Source organism: Haplochromis burtoni, unplaced genomic scaffold (genome assembly GCF_018398535.1).
Source record: "Haplochromis burtoni strain Fernald_Lab_line unplaced genomic scaffold, NCSU_Asbu1 Contig_52, whole genome shotgun sequence".
In the NCBI taxonomy this organism is placed as follows: Eukaryota; Metazoa; Chordata; class Actinopteri; order Cichliformes; family Cichlidae; genus Haplochromis; species Haplochromis burtoni.
This window is the reverse complement of record NW_024582413.1, coordinates 2,411,345-2,429,880: the sequence shown is the minus strand read 5'-3', so window position 1 is coordinate 2,429,880 and position 18,536 is coordinate 2,411,345. Positions and strand designations below refer to the sequence as shown.

Here is an 18,536-nt window from a genome sequence, read left to right as displayed (position 1 = left end):
GGGGGGGTGATTTATGAGTGTAGCATCTCAACTGTCATACATGATGTTGTATAACGACGTGACTTTGCAGACTTTAATAAGGAAGCATTCTTCGGTATAGTACGAAACCCGCACAGCCGTTTCCTTGCTGGCTTGGCAGACAGACGAAAACTAGAGTAAAATAAAATTACCTCAAAACTATAGCACTAATATAAAGGTGATTTTATAAATTGATGCACATTCAGTTACCTTCTGTGGTATCTCTAAAAGGATCGCTCATTACAAACAAACAAACAAACAAACAAACAAAAAACTACCAAAAAACAAAACAAAACAGAAATTCTGATCTGGAATCTGGACTGCCGAGCAGATGTCACTTGTTGCTGAGTCCATTCTAATTTTAGCTTAAGGATACACAAAAACACATTCAGCAAATATTTAGGTCAGTAAGATATTCTTTAGAGTTGAACTTTAAGTGTCAATTTAAGCAAATACGAGAAGAATATTAATATAAGAACAAGACTGTACAGATGCTTTATATTACAATGTCACTTTATCCAAAAGCTAAACAAACATAACATTTGTTTTTATTCCACAAATTGCACAAAAACGATGGATGCAACCACCGTGACGTCATGGTTTCCCGACTATGTATTTGAAACCTCAGCATTAGCACAATTGGAGCACAAGATTCTCAGACAGGCTACACTGCACAGCATTTGTAGTATAATTCTGTTAACAAATGTCTAAAAGCCAAAGAGAGACATTTGACTGGTTGGATTTAGGGAACTGAATTAGTGCAGGTAAGGTTAATCAATGTTAATCAAAGCAGCCACATCCATAAATCTACACCTTACGAGAGAAACTATAACCAGAGATCAAACAGTGTTTGCAACACACTGTTGCAAACACAGTTTTAATGCTTCAAAGCTGAACATCTTAATGTGGACGTCTGAGAACTGGCTCGCTAATGGAGTCAACCTCAATTGCTTTTTAGACAAATTGCATTGGCTTCATTTTTCTGCCTCACAGGTTTCCACTTTTCATGTAGAGTATTTGTTATCTTTCCTTTATAAGGGCATATCTTTGATTATTACACAAATTATACATTAACAAACACTAGTTTCTACTCATAACAACACCACAGTTATAAGTCAGATCTTAGTGCATTGTATACTGTATTCTTAAAGTCTTGGCATCTACTGAGTTTGATTTTTTTTATCCGGTGCCAGCAACAACAAATTTACACTCCCACACATGAAACTGTGCAACCGACAAGAATTTCAAACATACCCTTCCATGCACACCCACCACTCACACACAGTCCCACAGGAGGACAGATGGAGAGGGGCAGAATGGGAACAGGGGCTTGTACAACTGGGCCGGTGTTTCCATTGTGCAGTAGGTGAGCCGTAAGTCTATCCTCTACTAATTGCCAGACCAGTTCAAACACAAAGTCTGCCACTGAAATCCAATCCTACGGGTGTTGTACAGTGAGTAAAGTTTACAATGTGTAACATTTTTCCCCCGTTGGCAAAAAATAGGGCACATGGAAGAGGAGGTGAGGGGATGGAGAGGAACGGCGAGGGCAAAGAAGGGGGGAACCAAGGAAGATGTGGACTGTGCCGGCGTCGGCGACACGGAGGATGTAACTGTAAATAGATCACTCACTATTTAGGCTGCATGTCTAATCTAGGGGATCCAGACTGAATGAAAGTGTAGCCGCTGTAGGTGGACTGGGTCCTGTAACGGGACACTGAGGAGGCACCGATAAGGAGACGAGGAGGAGTGACTGAGAGGTGATCCGCGGGAGAGAGAGGGGTGCTGTAAGGGGAGAGGTGACAGCGATGCAGATGATGTAAACAAGACGCGCAGAGTGTGTGCATGCGTTGCGTGAAGCCGTTTCGTAAACTGACAACGACCCAGCTACATCGCACATCACACAAAATCCAAACTGAGAGAGACGTGGAACGAGGCAGACTGCTAGGCAATGCAACACAGCGCCAGTCTGCATTTTGCACCCATTTGAACCTGTTTCTAATTAGGCATTAAACTGAATTACCAAACCCCGTTCTCCTAATGAGGGCTTTGGAGCTTTGATGCTCATATTCCCTCTCCCTCCCAAACTGTTTTCCCGAAGGTGAACATTCCATACGCTAATTTCAGTTTCATGCAGGAAAGACTTGTAGCCGCATGTGCTGTTTGTTTGTCAGAGCGGCAGTGTATCGGTATGGGCGTGTGTGTGTGTGCGTGCATTCTTTGCTTCGGTGTACATGTGCGCTGTTTGCATGTTTATGTGTGGTCTGGCTCCAGACCCTGTCACTCATCCTCTTTGACCTTTAGTAAGCTGTGAAATTCAATTTCAGGCTTGGCTTGCTTTTTGCGCTCAAACCTCCACCTGTGCTAAATATGTTCATGGGGAAACTGGACAGCAGCTGAAGTGGCGCACACAGGGATGTCAAAGACAGACAGGCAGGCAGAAGTGATGCATTCATCAATTCGAACTCCCCCGTGAATGACCTCACCTTTGACCTTTACCTCTTTGCCACCGTGTCTGGCGACTGGGGCATTTCCAGCAGGCTCTGGCTAATTGGGTCAGATTGCGGAGAACGGAGCATTACGCCTGAAATTAGAAACACATGCAGCTATACCTCAGTGTGTACGTGTGTGGTAGCAATGGCAGTGCAGTTTTCATTAGAGAAGGTTTTTTTAGGGGTGAGCAGGAGGTGGAATGCGGCGGGTGTGAGGCGAGTGATGGAAGAAACACGGAAAAGGATTGAAAATGTCAGGAAATCAGGTGAAGACACTAAAATAACGTTCAAAGTGAGTGAAGATGGAAGAGGAGATGATGGAGGACTGACACCAGGTACCTTGGGGAGGCTGAGGATGTGTAATTGAGGCCTGACTTGGTGGCTCTGTTATGGACAGACAGACTGAGAGCCTCGCCCTGACAGCTCGGCTCAGCTATTTGCAATAATTGCTATAATAGCTACCTTCCAATTTCGCTCGGATCCGAGTTTCAAATGCAGGAGGATGTCCAGTGCAGAGGCAACAAGCTGATGCCTGATGGCGCTGCCTGTGGGAAAGATTCATCACAGGGGCCGATGGGAGTAAGAGCGACATCTGGAAACTTCAAAATGAGAACCAGTTGAAGATGTTGGGATCCAAAAGGTGGATCACGTGTGGAGTCGAATTCAATCGCTCCTCTGAAGGGAGAGACTCTGTACAAGGCAGCGCTGTGCTATAAAAGAAATCTGTTTGTTTTTTGTTTTTTACAGGGCTTTAATAAAAGACCGGAAACCTGTTTCAGTCATGATAATGTTGTTTGCTGAAAATAGAAAACCACTGTACAGCATTGAATTTGCCTGCTAAATAGTGCAGCTTAACTTTAAAGAGTTTTGATGACTTAAGGATTAAGGAAAGCTTTTAATGTGACGTGTTAGAGCGGTAGTATGAAGCAAAACTTGTTCTGTGAATGAATGCCTGAGATAAACCTCTGGGTCTCCTCGGCTGTGAAACGGTCACAGTTACATATGCACGCGAAAGCCCGAGAAAAACGCATCTCTGCCTTTTCAGTCATCGCCTTTGTCTGAAGGTGATTCCCATCCACACCGAGCTAACAACTTTCTCTTGCTCTGTTTCTCTCAACCACTCAAACTCTCATTGATGCACCCCGAGGTGGAAATATCTAAGTGCACGCAGGGCAAGTTCAGACAGGGAAGGAGATAGAGAGAATGGTGGGAGGGTTGAACGGATTTCAAGCGACTGACAGTAAATGCCAAGGGGTAGGAATGCCGCAAAGGAGACATTAGGGAGTGTGTATGTATGTGCGCGCAAGTGTTTGTGTTTGATTGGCAAAGACGATCCCGAAAATTCTCAGAAGGTTCTCTGCTTCTACTGTACGCTGGATGTGGATAAGACAAACAAAGCGTGTGCGCGTGAAGTCATGTGCGCTTGTGCAATCACTCAGTGAGTACAAGTATATCAACGCCGCCTTCCATCTGATGGTCCTGTGTTAAATGTCTCCGACTCAGAGTGAAGACTGCACTTTAGTCTGCCTCTCTATACAAGAGTGACCCGTTTTAGCGGCCTGAAAACCCTCTTTTCACGATCCCCCCTTCTCTTTCTGTGTCTCCTCTCCAGGTCCCTATCTCTCCCATCCCCGAACTCTTTCATGAGCAGTCTCTCAGGGGCAGGGTTGTAACACAAGCCTGCGCTCTTTTGTCTCCATTCTTTTCCTTATCCTTTCATCTTTTTAAACATTCAGGGGAAAAGGGGTTTGGTGAGATGGAAACCACTACTTGGTAAAGGAAAGAAAGAGATAGCATGTGAGAGAGCAAGAGAGAGTGGGAGGTGGGATGAAGAGGGGAGGCAGAGTAGACCCCCCCCCCAATCCCTCTCACTGCTCATCCGCCAATTTATGGCTCTCCTTTTCAACAAGGCCATTCAAGGTGGGGAGGCTCAGTGGACGCGCTGTTCTCGCAGGTCAATAGCAATGAACCCTCGTCTGGTCTGTATAGGGGTGACTTATCTGCGCCGAGGACCCGCTGAACTGTCTGTCAGCCTGTGCGTCCTCTATAGTCCTCCATTGTGACTCCAACAGGCCTTGGCTGACTTTCCCCCTGAAGACCTGTGAGCGGACAGAGTGGCCAGTCAACAACTCTTATTTTCATCTTTCCAGCTTTAACAGTACATCCAAACTACCTGCATTGCAGCATTAGCGAAGATCAAAGCAGCAAATATCTGCACGACTGAATGGAAGTCAAAACCATGTGAAAACATGAACTAGATCTGGATCAAATAACACATAATAACACACTTAATGAGAAATATGCTAATTAATACAGAGTATGCCAAAACTACGTCACATTGAAATATAAATTACATCCTTTGGATGCGCTCCAAAAAACAGACACCTGCTACTTTGCCTGTAGCGTCAATAAATATTTTCACTATTTCTAAGCAAGTATCTTTCAAATGCACTTTACGGTTAGTAATAAAGGTATCACTGTTGAAAACCTGCAACCATACAGAAGAACATCCTGCAAAAAACGTGTTTTCAGCCAGTGTAACATTTCTTATCAAATAAATGGAGATTAGCTGCTTGTTCTTTTTCATTTGTGCAAACAAGTGGGGATAAATTGAGGGAAAAGAATTTGAAAGATTTTGGGGGGTTTTGATGCAACCTTCACAAAGATAAGGCTGGTGAAGATAAGCTGATGAAATTTAAATGAGAATTATTTCTCCTTTCGTGCATGGTAATAAGAGGAGGGAAAACAAACAAGAAATATAGACAAGGTGCAAGCAGTTACACACAACTGATCAATTTATTTGATGTCCTGAAGAAGTGAAGCACATGCAGGAAATGCAGCAATGTTTTTAATGGGTTGTGGCACATGGACTTGTCCACTATGTGTGCATTAATGCTTTTAGTCTCTATGTTGTGCAGCTGGAAGGCAGCTCCATAAATCACTTCAACCTAAGAAAAAAAGTGTAAAAAAGTGCGATGCCTTGATTGTGATGTCATGCAATCGTCACTGAATTCTTGTTATGAAGGCTCAAGCTGAGTGATTTAGCAGTCCCCATGCTGGTGTTTTGAAACAAGACTTGAAAAGCAAGTGATGGACTGACTGTAAAAGTAGTAGTAGTACACTGCATGCTCATTCGCTGATCATTTGTGATTGACAGGTCATTAGCTAATGACAATATGATGGATTATCACCCCTTCTAATAATGACTATAATTCACAAAAACAGCTTTAGTATTACCTGGAACTAATGATGGAGCCCTGAAGACTATCAGGAATTTGGAACATATGACATCATGCACACATTGCTTGGATGTGATACAACCACTATTGGTGAGCGAAAAATATATAGGGCTTCTGAACATCACTAGGTGAAGTGGATTACACCAGAAACCTCAATGTAAGTGCTTTGGTCACTAGCAGATTGTCTCAATCGCCCGAAGTTTGCACTTCAAAATGAGAACCAGTTGAAGATGTTGGGATCCAAAAGGTGGATCACGTGTGGAGTCAAATTCAATTGCTCCTCTGAAGGGAGGAAGTTTGCATGGAATGCACCATCTTCTCTGCAAACACTCGCTAACTATTAGCTGAATGGCAGTAAAACTTGAAAAAAAAAATGGAAATGGATGATGTACTGCTTCAAAGCTGCATCAATTTGCTAGCAACAACAAGGAGGTTTTCGGTGCAGCACCCTGCAACCCTAAGTTGGTGAAAACCTTATTGCAAATGCAACTGCGCAAACTGGTTGGGGAGAACACATTTTTGCCTAGTGGGTTCCACGTCCACGGAGACCTTCCCCATACAATGTCACACCTCCAAAATCTGGTTAGAGGTCACGTGACTGCAAAAAAATAGATAACCTTTTTGCACCTCATAAGTTTCCCATGAAAAATTGAAGCCAAGTTTAAGTCACTTCGGTGCCTTAAACCTTTCAGACAGAAGCCATGGCCTTCCTAGACACAAGGCTAGTTTGCCAGAGTAATTCAAGGGTCCCCATACTAATCACCACCTAAAGTCCTCAGATAAGGAGGCCCAACAATCTAAACACGAACATGATGAATTATAGCCTCAGTGCACAGTATTTTCTTAATCATCTTGTCAGAGTATACAGTATCTTCCTGTTGTAATTTAGGCCTATTTACTCTTTCCTAGGATTTGATGTGCATGCCAACATCGAAATTAACCTGTAAGCACTCACATCTCTACGTGTCTTGCAAACATGCCTAAAAATCTGGCACAAGCATAGAGGAAGCAATCTGAGAGCAGACTTGGATTTGGCATTAAAACACAGAGTTACATCTTCAGGTTTGATTGTGCCAAACGGGGTTATGTTGCAGCCTCACACACTTGCAAACGACAACCGTGCAGCTACGGCTGGTTGTAATAATTTACAGTTGATGCCCCATAATGAACTCACCGAACTTGGATCTGTGCCAGTATTACTGGCATTACTGGCTGTTTTCCTGTGAAGTGTGAGGCGGGGATCAAAAACAGGAGGGGTGACGGTTAAGATCATCTCATGGCCATGTTAATTCCAAGCTAGCAAAGATATGTGACTTTGTTTTGGGGCTAATTATTGTTTTCTCTTTTAGGTGTCTGTTTAGGAGCGGTTGTTTCATACATCTGCTTTGACAGATGTTAGTCGCTGAATGCCCCAGAACTCTTATCCATATTCTACTAAAGGATCCTGAGGGGGGAGTTCGCCCAGTCTTTGCGCTTCCACCAAGAAACTAATCTCAACTGAGTCGAGCTAGCAGTAAGCCAATAACAGGGCCATTCTGAAGAGACTGCGTGCTTCTTTAAAATAAAAGCCCTGCCTTTCCGTCACGTTCGATGGAAATTCAAATTCCTCAATTCATGTTTTATTTTGAAAATGTTGACCGGAAGTTTTGATTGTAGTTAATGCTAGCTTTGTTGAACGCGTTTCAGGCGGAGTTCGGAGTTCTTAAAACGTTTGGGTAGCTTCTTCAGCGCTCCACTTCGTCGCTCACTTATTTGAACTGACATAATTTTTCTCTGGGGCTCCTTGGAGCAGTAACAAGTTATGGAATATCCACATTTTCAGGCGGGTCAACATTTGTAATAGTTTTGTGGGTTTATTGCATACAGTATTTCTCTTGAGTGGAAGCGCTCCCGGGACAGGAGAGTTTTCTGGTGTGTAACTACTTTCCTTTCCTTTTTTTTCTCTCCCCTCATTGGATTTTGGGTGCACTCGTGCGATGTCACGGACTATTAAAAAAGGAGAAAGACATGTTTGTGAATAGCGTTTGTGGTTAACGTGTAAAAGTGATTTGGGGTTTGTTTTTTAAACCAGTTGAGCAACAGCGACAGGACTATAATCAATGTGGTGTCAGCTGGAAGGACGCGGGGTCCGGATCTCACCTAAACGGTATGCCACACACGTACACTCAAAATAATGTTTAAATATTCTGCAGCGCAGCTCAATCGAAATACAGACACGTTTCTTCATTTATTTATGCAATCAGTCAGTTACAGATACAGGGGCGGTTCCATGATTTTGTAAATTGAGTGGCATAGTGGGGACCAAGGCAGTGGGGCCCCGCTGGAAAACATATTATATTATAATATTTAATGAGAAATAAATACAAAGTAGAAAACTGGTGCAGAAAACACGGATTTCCAAGCTCAAGTGCCCTCATACAGATGTAGTAGACAAGTGTGAATGTGAATAACATTTTTGCAAAGTGAAGAAACAAGTTAAAAAGTCATAACCCTGCTTAAATATTAGTAAAAAAAAACTTGTAGGCTCAACATATGCTGAAAGTACTTACAGTGAAAGAACGTGCAGAATTATGCAGAATCAAAATATATGCATTATACAATACATTATACTAGATCGTGCATCATAACTGAATCTATATAGCTATAATAGTTAATATTTATTATGATTATATTATATAATATATAACATAAATATATATTTTGCAATATATAACAAAAAAATGTAAGCTTTAAAATTATTGTTATGGAGTATAAAGCACATTATTTTGCATACAAATTATAGTGGAGTAGAATCAGAAAGTTTCTATTAATACTTATTTAGTAACGTACTTGAGTAAGTAGACGTGCTAAGTTAGATTGGAAGATGGAAGCTTATCAGTGCCCTGGTTCAAAGGCACTGGTGAGGTCCTGTCACTTTGAGGATAACAACCAGAAAGTTATTTAAGTCACGCTACTATAAGTTTAATAATTTTATATTTATTTATTTTCCCGAGCTCTCTTTTTAATTACATTCATGTATAAACAGGCACGAATTGATCATTATAATTTATTTTTTATTTGATTCATACTTTCTTTTTTAAAGCTCAGCATTTCTCACTTGATTGAGAAGATCAAGACGCTACGTGTTTTCCTTGGCAGCCTGACACTTGTAGGGTTTTTCACATGTTGTTTTCCTTGGCAGTCACTCAGGTGAGGTGAATGCTACCGAGTCACAACACAAACCTGCTGGTAGATCACACAAGTTGCCATTTTAACATACCTGCAGCTGATCTCTTAACTCCGCGCTGTCAACAGATAAGGGGCTGAATAGGCTTCGTGGGTGGTTTTTGCAGGTGAAAGTGCAAGTTTGAGTGTAATATAAATTATTTCATTACAGTTTTTAAGGTTTTTGTTACGCTTTTAAACAGAAGAAGACGCATGGCTTGCTTGCACCTCATTAGAAGTGTTTCCCAGTGTGAACCAGAGAGATCTACAAGTCATTTGAGAGAGGTGTCACTGACAGAGCCAAGGTTAGAGAGGAGGGGGCTCAATCCTGCAGGGTGAGCATGGTACGAAACAATCACAGAGCTGGAATTAATGGGCTGTTTGCACAGCGGGACCGCAAGGCACTGTAAATGGATGTAAAGGCTTTTATTTTTAACCTCGAAAGAGGGGACGAAGCAGAGGGAGGACAAACATTTACCTGCATGTTTTTTCCATCTCACATAGTGTCACAGCCACTCCTGCTGTCAGTGTTTCTAATAGATGCTTTTGAGACCGTTTAGTCAGACCCAACCTGTGATTAAAATGTGGTGAAAGATGCAATCTGACGTGTAAACTGTTTTCAGGGGGAAGCTTCCCTCCGAGATCTTCCACCCCCATCGAGGGGGAGTTACAGAACTTCAAAGAGGCAGGATTAGTTTAGGAGAGAATGCAGTCCTAACACTGAATGCATTTTCCCGCTGTCAGATGGATGTGCCTGACATTAGCCACACATGTGGAACTTGTAAACAGACTAAATAGCACAGTAGCCATTGCCAGGTGTGGATCTGCTTTATGGCATGTGTTTCCTGGGGTGGGTCTCAAGAGAGAGCCAGAGGCACACTGTACCATAATTCCCCCTGATTCCTTCTTCCCTTTAACACTGGCAGGAGTCTGAACAATTTTCCAGGTGTCAGATCTACTCAGAAAAACACTTTTGTTTATATTCTGTGTTTAAAGTTTTTCTATTGTTAATGTTGAGCAAGAGTTTTGAGTGACGGCATGTGAAGAATGTGGATTGATGCATGTGTTTCACGCTAACTTAAAGTGGCTTGATAATACAGAAAAATGTATGACAAGTTATCATCCATTAACAGGAAGTTAGTGTCTACTGTATTGTAATTTTTCAAGTGAATTATAAAAACTTTATCAGCTTCTTAAATGTCTTTACAAAATAATAAATGTCAATTATGTGTATTTAAAAGTGTCCATAAAAAAGACCAAATCTGTGTTCAGCTAAAAGCGCTGTTTAATGTAAGAACCAGAAAAAGCAGCACATTAATCTGATAAAAATGAGTTAAAAAAAATAAATACATAGAAAGAGATATAAAGTAAAATGCTGAACTGTCAGAGCGAGGGGAAACATTGCATTTTAAGAGTGGTTAAAAACAAATTGAAATAGGACAGTTTCAACCTGTCACGTAAAAATGCTCCCTGACGTATGCTCATATCTGCTGGGAATGTTGTATTGCAGAGGTTGGGAACAAGTTGTATCTTCCACCTTGTTTTGAATGCTTTTCTGAAGCTTAAATAAATGCACAGCCAATGTGATTGCAGAGAAAAGAAAGCCAGCATGTGAGCTATCAAGGACTTATATTAATCAGTGCTAAGAAATGGAGTTCTTGGAGGTCTCTCCGTTAGTGTCCTCACAGTTTAGTCTGTTTATTCATGGATTTTTGCTCGATGAGGTGGTTCCATCTGTTTGTTTAGGCTGTATATCCTGTGGTATTCTTCCTGTGCTGCTCATTTTGAAGGCTCTCAGGCTACGGTGATTAGGATTAACATAAGAGTGCAGCCTCGAGTAGGGTTTTACTTACTAGGTGAGGTTTTTGAATTAGACGGCCTGGGGTATTTGTGCATACTCATTTGTGGAGAGGGGGTGTAGGTTGCGAGGGCTTGAGTTTGGTCCAGACGGTGGAAGAACTTTGTGTCTAGCCTTGCAGGGAGAGCAAATGATGCATGTCATTGTGGCAAATGGAGCATGGTGATGAAGTGCGGCTCCTGCTGCTGCTGTTTTACAAAGAAACCACTTAGACGGTCAGCCTGCCTGCCCTCGGTGTGATGTCTGAGTGCTCCACAAAGGCCTTTAGGAAACCTGTAACTCCAACTGATCACATATTCCACAGCTGTCCGAGATATTTGATCCTGTACTTCCCCTTCGTGTTAACGGTCAGATTTATCACTTTAATTGGTTTCCATCACACAAAACATTTGGCAGGCCTGGTACACTGATCAGTAAACTAAGCAAACATGTAGCTCTACACGCTGAGGTGTGATTTGGCGTCAGCAGGCACTTTGAGCGGCAGCACCTTGGGTGACAGCATGAATGATGTCTCAACCAAACCTTGCTGCGTCTCGCTGGCAGCATTGTGTCCCGGGTGTGGTTCTATTGAGTTACAGGTCCTGTCACAGGAAGGATTTAGTTTTGTCACCACTCATTCACACACTCACTGATAGCCTCCGATGATCCACCCACCCAGTCGCTCTTACACACCCGTTAAAACAAACAATTATAATATCAGCAAACAAACGAAGTCATAACATTCAGTTTTTGACACGTATTTTATGTTGCTGTGGTTTTTTTAGAAGTCTGCATCCTTTGCCACGAAGGAGCCTCGCCAGCAACGTTACATCACTGACATTCCCATCATTCCGCCCGTTTTTACTCTTTCCAATTGACCTTTTCCCTGCTTTTAAACAAATAACTAAATCCTCACTTACCTCCCCCGTGTAGGCTCGTGAGTACTGCTTGAATACCGTCTCGCTGGACCTGCGGTATAGATTGGTGGCTGGAATATTTTTACTGTTAGTCAGAGGGCAACCTCACATTGAGTCACATGTGAGTCATCTCACTTTTTATTTCATTCACATAATGTCAGAGTTGACAAAGCAATTCACCCTAAACGTCCTTTGCGTGTCAGGAATTGTTTACATTTGGCTTACACGAGGGAGTGTGCGGTCTGGTTGACTATATTTATTTGTTTTAATGAATGAAATTTATACTAACAGTTAGTTTTGATTTTCAGGAAATTTGCTCATAATTTTTTAGATGAAAAAAAAGCCGTAAACTGTGCACATCTGATAGGTTAGCAATAAAGATTTTTGCCTTCAAATTAGTGGTCAGACAAACTATTGAAACCAGGAGTTTAACTGGTGTTTAACTGTATCTCAGGTCCCACAGCATAATTGTGAAAACTGTAATGTCTAAATATGATTCAGGTCATGAGTGAATTGGAAATTTATCAGCGTAATGAAGGGATCAGGCCTGTCATAACAGGATATTTACGCGTCTGTAATGTGTGTGTGTGTGTGTGTTACAGACAAGGGGAGAAGGAAATGACAGAGCTAACAAATTGGATAGTGTTGATACAATGCTACTCCCACTGACACCACAGTTCAGTTACACCAACATGGTACCCTAGCCTAAATAATAGTCATGTAATGCAGCAAGTATTGTATTATGATTCGTTTTATTGGTCTACATATATCAAACCTATTAACCTTATAAGTGCCACTTATTCTCCAAAAATCTCTCTGTGCATAGAAATCCCTGAATTGTTATTGTGGTGTCATATTGTAATAATATTGAGCTCTTCTAAGATTCTGTGACCAGGTAAAATGGGCAAAAACAATAATAGTGAACTAACTAGTCAACAGTTAACTATGCGTTTTATGAAATGCTTAGTATGTACTTTTTATAACATAATATTGCGTATATGACCTAAAGGAGTTATACAGAAGAATTTCAGCTTCTTATTTTTGCCACACAAAAAGCAGCACTAAAGCCTTTTGTAACCACAAGCTGCACAAAGTTTAGATAATACAGGTTATGGCAGGCAGGACGTTTACAATAGCGATCACTCTATAATTGAAACTCTTCCAGGCTAGTGCAGCTGAATGCAGTACTGTATCCGTCATTAAATTTCCATCACCAGTTCACTCACAGCCCAGGTGTAAACAGGTAGAATACTTGCGGTTTATCTCAGCTGTATTGGTATGCTTTCTTATTATGTGTGTGTGTTTTGACAAGAAGGTATATTGTAAGTTACAACACGTAGAAGAAAGTCCCAGATTCTTGAATTCTGAAGAAAAGTAGCAACAGCAGAAGAGAAACAAATCATGCCTTTAAAAGCTTTGGCTGTAAAGTTTCTGACACACATACGTGCCAGTCTGTCGGAGGTGAGCTCTTCATAGTGTGCACCATTCATAGCTGAACTCCTCTTGCAGAAACAAAGATCGACCTCGCTGTACCTATTTTTCCACGAGTTCTGCCAAGATTTTAGAGCCATACCTCAGCAGTTAAAGCACCAGTCTCATAAAGCTGTAGGCCACCAGTAAAACCTCTCAATTTACACTTTAATTGTGGTGCTTGGTTTAACTGTATAAGCCACAATTTGCATTGTATAAAGTAACGTTGGCTCTCTCCTCTTGTGTCTGCTCTATTTTAACCACCAGCTGATACGTCTTGGGAGTGATGCACTGGCTTCCCCTGGTTGCCATGGTGATTGCCTCGGCCCTGCCCTTCCCTCACAACCCCGTGTCCAAGATTGCTACTGCGACCGCCGAGCCTGGCTTCGACAAACGCAGAGAGCACCGGCATGACCCAGCCGCTCGCCTCGCAGCTGCCCCCGCGGACTACAGCTTCAATGGAAGTGCCTCGCAGACGGACTACAACATGACTGCTGCGCTCAGTCAACACAGCAACAGACAAAACCTCCAGAGCCGTAAGGATTATGTAAAACCTATACGCGAAGAGACATTCAAGGTGGAGAGTCGAGCAACCCACCAATCAAACAGCAACTCAGGCAGCAATGACAGAAGCAGCTTAGATGTTCCCACAGAACGAGCTACACTCAGGGCCGAGGATGTTTCCCAGGATAGTTCTGTTCCCAAGGATTACAAACCTGGCAGCACCAGCAGGTATGAATACACAGGCTTTGTGGACTTTTCCAAGAAAGACAATCTTCAGGACGCTACTGATAGGCCATTGCAGGTTTCTGCATTGGAAAACCATGTGAGTCCTGCTACAACACATAAGGGTCAAACAGGACCAAAACTGACTACAACTTCAGATCAGTTCAGAGATACACAAAAAATCGGGACAGCGAGCCAGAGGACCGTGGGAACTGGAAGAGGTTTTCCTAAAGAAAGTCTGACAATAGAGGATGGTCTGGGTCTGGGAGGGCTGGATAACATCTTAAAGGGAGACGAGTTGTTTCTCGATGCTCATCCTCGGGTCCTGTTCTCATCCTCTCCATCACCTCCGGAGGACCCACCTCTTTTGCTCATGTTAGAGACTGGCATGCTGGAGGAGGACAGGGATTGGGAGGAGCAGGAGGCCATGGACGAGCGCATCGAGGGTCACGGCGACCGCGCACTCGACAGGAGTACGACTTTGTCTTGGGCAGACTCTGCTAGATTAACCCGCGATGGTGTCCATCCTGTTAAAAGGGATAAACGCTCACATTTGACTGACAGATCAAAGGAGGGTATTAGGTCAAGGGAACAGTCGGTGTGCGAGGCAATAAGTGTGTGGGTTAACAAGACAGAAGCCACTGACTTCAAAGGAGAGAATGTCAGTGTCTTACAGGAAATTCAGACTCAGAGAGGACCTCTACAACAGTACTTCTATGAAACTAACTGCCACCATCCCAACAACCGGATCCAGTCAAAGGGTGCTGTTGCATCAGCGAAATCTCTCAAACCTCGAGGGATAGGTGTGGCTGGGGGCAGCTGCTTGGGAGTGGATAAAAAACAGTGGAACAGTGAGTGTAGAGTCAAGCAGTCGTACGTGCGAGCACTCACCAAAGATAATAGAAACAGAATCGCATGGAGGTGGATTCGAATCAACTCGTCCTGCGTCTGTGTGCTGCTGTCCAGAGCAAATCCGGCAACGGGGAGGGAGGTTTTGACAAGAAGGGGGAGGGCTTAAGAGACAGCACAAAGTGAAGTGACACAGAGCAGAGCAGCTCTGACATCCTTCTGTGTGCACTTTCTCTTCCTCGTGGTCTTTCCTAGAACATGAGGGAAGCTATCTCTTCTTAAATCCAGACCTTTTCAGATATCTCTTTTCCTTCCACTACAACTTTATGTGACTTTTGCATTTAAAAAAACAAGAAGACCTCAACACTAGATCTTAGGGAAAATTGTCCTATAGAAATTTTACTTTAAGAAGTACTGTTTTTGTATGATTTATCTTTCATAATCTAAGTTATTTTTGATTAGTATGTAAGCATGTGTATGTCTTTGATATTAATATATTCCTATATATATATATATAAGTGTACAATATGACACCAGTATACCTTTATGTATGAAGCTATGTATATTTGTGTGTATTTATAGAAGAAGCCTTCACGGGCTTGTAGGTCTCTCCAGTGTCTGATGATAATTCCAGCCTCTGGTCCGCTCGGGTTGTAAGAGGAAGGAGCGCCCCCTACTGAGGTTCCATTTTACTGCTCCAAACTCTCACCGTATATTTTACCATGAAACGTTACAGTTATGGTTTAACTAAGACTGCAGCGCGGGCACATGCTAGCGTGATTTCAGCCAGGCAGAGGATTTTTTTTGTGGCAGGATGTATCTGTGCATGTGGGCCTCACATGTGGCTCATGATTGTAAAAGCATGTGGTTTGTAAATTATGTGACACTTAAACAAGCTGATTTACCATCTTTGCGTTTGTTCAGTTGTCCTGCCAAACATGGTAATAAAGGAACTTTGTACTCAGTATGCTCTGAACTTAACTAATGTACATACAAAGTACAGCTTTCACTACTAGCTTTTTATTGTATTTTTTGCTGCTGAAATCTGCTGGTAAGAGGAAACGTGCCAAACATGCTTAAAAGTTGTAAAGTCCTAATTTTAAAAATCATCCATTACAAGCAAAAATTGTGGCTATTCTGTGTTCAGTTGTCTATAAATCCAGATACATGTAGTTGATTAAAAATAATTGCTTCAGGAAAAAGAGCAAGCCAAGACTACATACCTCCAAGGCTGAGGTGCACAACATGCACAAATCCCTACACACACTAGGATATCTACACCTGGATAACGTTTATGTTTCTTGAGAACATCTAAACTGTGTCTCCCATTTTTTCTGATTTTATTTGCATATGTATTTGTGAAGATATGACAAGAAAATGTCCATTTTTATGCCCCATGAAGGTGACGAATGTGTCGAAAAACATTAGTGGATTTACTTTTTGGGTCCGCACTAACAACAAAACACAAACCAATCAAATAAACTTACTGACACTATTTAAAGACAATAAACATGTATTTTCTATCCACAAATTGTATAATCCATGCTTTCATGGAAGTCCAAATACTGGATAAAGTTTAACTTTCTTGTCACATTGCAATTAAAGGTCTTTAGAGAGGGTTTAAAAAAAAATCTATTTATCACTACATCATTCAGATAATGCAGTAAACAGCCAGGAAAACGTCAGCCTCACCACGTTTTTGTTTTTGTTTTATAACAAATGACGTTCTATAAATCAAGCTCGCAGTGACACATTAATGAACTGCTCTATTAAAAAGCCCTTTAAGATATAAACAGATATAAAGCTGTGATGTTGGGTGGATGTAAGTGCTACTCACGTAGATTCCTGGCTCAGAGTGAGAGCACGCCCTTTAGAGATATGTGTTGTAAAACGTTTCTTTTGGAAACAGCAGCGATTGTTAAAATTGAAAGAAAGTGATATCACCAAAAAGTTACGTACATTGAGGTGGAGCCTTTTTTTGTTGCTATTTTATGGTTATAATGCAGGTGAGGTATTTTCTATAGAAATATGCCTGAATTTGCAGTTTTTTTCTAGAATAAATTTGAACATCAGATAACGCCAGTTGTACACTCATCAGTCACTTTATTAGGTAGTACTGGGTTGGATCCCGGCTTGACTTCAGGATTACCTGAACTCCATGTGGCATAGATTCAACAAGATGCTGGAAACATTCATCAAAGATTTCGGTCTGTGTTGATTGCCTCACACACTTGCTGTATATTTGTTAGCTGCACATCCATGATGCAAAACTCTTCTTCTATCACATGTCAAATGGGCTCTATTGGAAGAGATGTGGAGGCCATCTGAGTACAGTGAGCTTATCATGTTTAAGTGGCCAGTTTGAGATGATGATTTGAGTTTTGCGACGTGGTGCTTTTTCCTGCTGGAAACAGCCATCAGAACATGAGCACGCTGTGGTCAAAAGAATGGACATGGTCAGTAATAATACTCAGACTGTGCTGTTTAAATGGCATTCAGTTGGTACTTAGTGGACTAAAGCTTGCCAAGAAAATATCCCCCATAACATTAGAGCCCAACCTCCAGCCTGAACCAGTGATGCAAGGTAGGATATATCCATTCTTTCACAGTGTTGCCTCCAAATTCTGATCCTGCAAATGTTTTTCTGGTCCTCTGATGTCCAGTTTTGGTGAGCCTGTTTACTATTCTGCGCTGACAGAGTGGCACCCTGTGTGGTCTTCTGCTGCTGTAGGTCATCTGTTTGACGTGCTGGGCGTTCAGAAATGCCTCTCTGCACACCTTCATTGTAATGAGTGGTTATTTGATTTACTGTTGTCTTCCTATTGCAAGACTGCTCAAAGCAGTCTTGCAATTGTTCTCTGACCTCTGATGCCAACAAGGTGTTTTCACACAGAGACTCCCACTCCCACTCCCTTAAAAATCTTCTCTCTTAGAAAATCCAAGTAGATCAGCAGTTTCTGAAATACTCAAACTAGTAGAGTCACCCTTCTTCCCCATTCTGATACTCCCCATTTCAATTCCATTCACTTTTATTCATATAGCACCAAACCACAACAACAGTTGCCTAAAAGCTGTAAGATAAAGACCCTGCAATGTGACAGAAAAACCTCAACAATCAGACGACACCTAAGAGGAAGTACTTTGGCGACAATGGGAAGGAAAAACCTCCATTTAACAGGAAAAATCCTCCAGGAGAACCAAGCTCAGGGAGGGGAGGGAGACAAAAGACATGCTGTGGAAGAAAACCACAGATGAATAATAACCCATAATTAAATGCATGGTGTATGAACATATATTGAGTGAATAGGGGTGAGAGAACACTTTTAATTCAGCTAGTTGTCTTGACCATGTCCACATAACTGAATGCATGGAGTTGCTAGCAGATATATGTGTTATTGAGCAGTATACCTAACGAAGTATCCACTGGGTGTACACCAGAAAATGCTGTTGACAGTCAGAAAAAGTTCATTTGATCACATTTTAAGGACTAAAAGTTTTCAATCAGACTTTGAAGAATATTTGAAAAAATTTTTTTTTTAAAAAAACTTTATCGACCAGCAAATCGGTGAAAAGTTTGGTGGATGTACGTGCAATTAAAGTGGAGAGTACAAGCAAAAAACTGAGAGAACGTACTTTAAATGTAGCCCAGCTTTAAATTCTTCAGGTTTTACTGCATTTGTTGGTAAAAAAAAACAAAAAAACAAAAAAACATTTTGAAACCTCCCAGTTAAGTCCAGCTAGTTTAAATTATTTTGCTAGTTTGTTTGGCAAATTTTCTACTACT

General features: G+C 41.7%; 1 protein-coding gene across 2 annotated transcripts; it reads left to right on the top strand.

Annotated features, from left to right (window-relative positions):
* Nucleotides 1–7,416: 7,416 nt before the first annotated feature.
* On the top strand, nt 7,417–15,717 carry LOC102296774. Of its 2 annotated transcripts, XM_005921765.3 has the most exons (3): nt 7,418–7,660; nt 7,821–7,895; nt 13,445–15,717. In XM_005921765.3, exon 3 carries the CDS (start codon nt 13,464–13,466, stop codon nt 14,919–14,921), a length of 1,458 nt encoding a protein of 485 aa, XP_005921827.1. In that variant the 5' UTR covers nt 7,418–7,660; nt 7,821–7,895; nt 13,445–13,463; the 3' UTR covers nt 14,922–15,717. The 2 variants fall into 2 exon arrangements, with proteins under 2 accessions (XP_042076582.1, XP_005921827.1); XM_042220648.1 differs by having other exon boundaries at nt 7,417–7,895.
* The last annotated feature ends 2,819 nt before the right edge of the window (nt 15,718–18,536 follow it).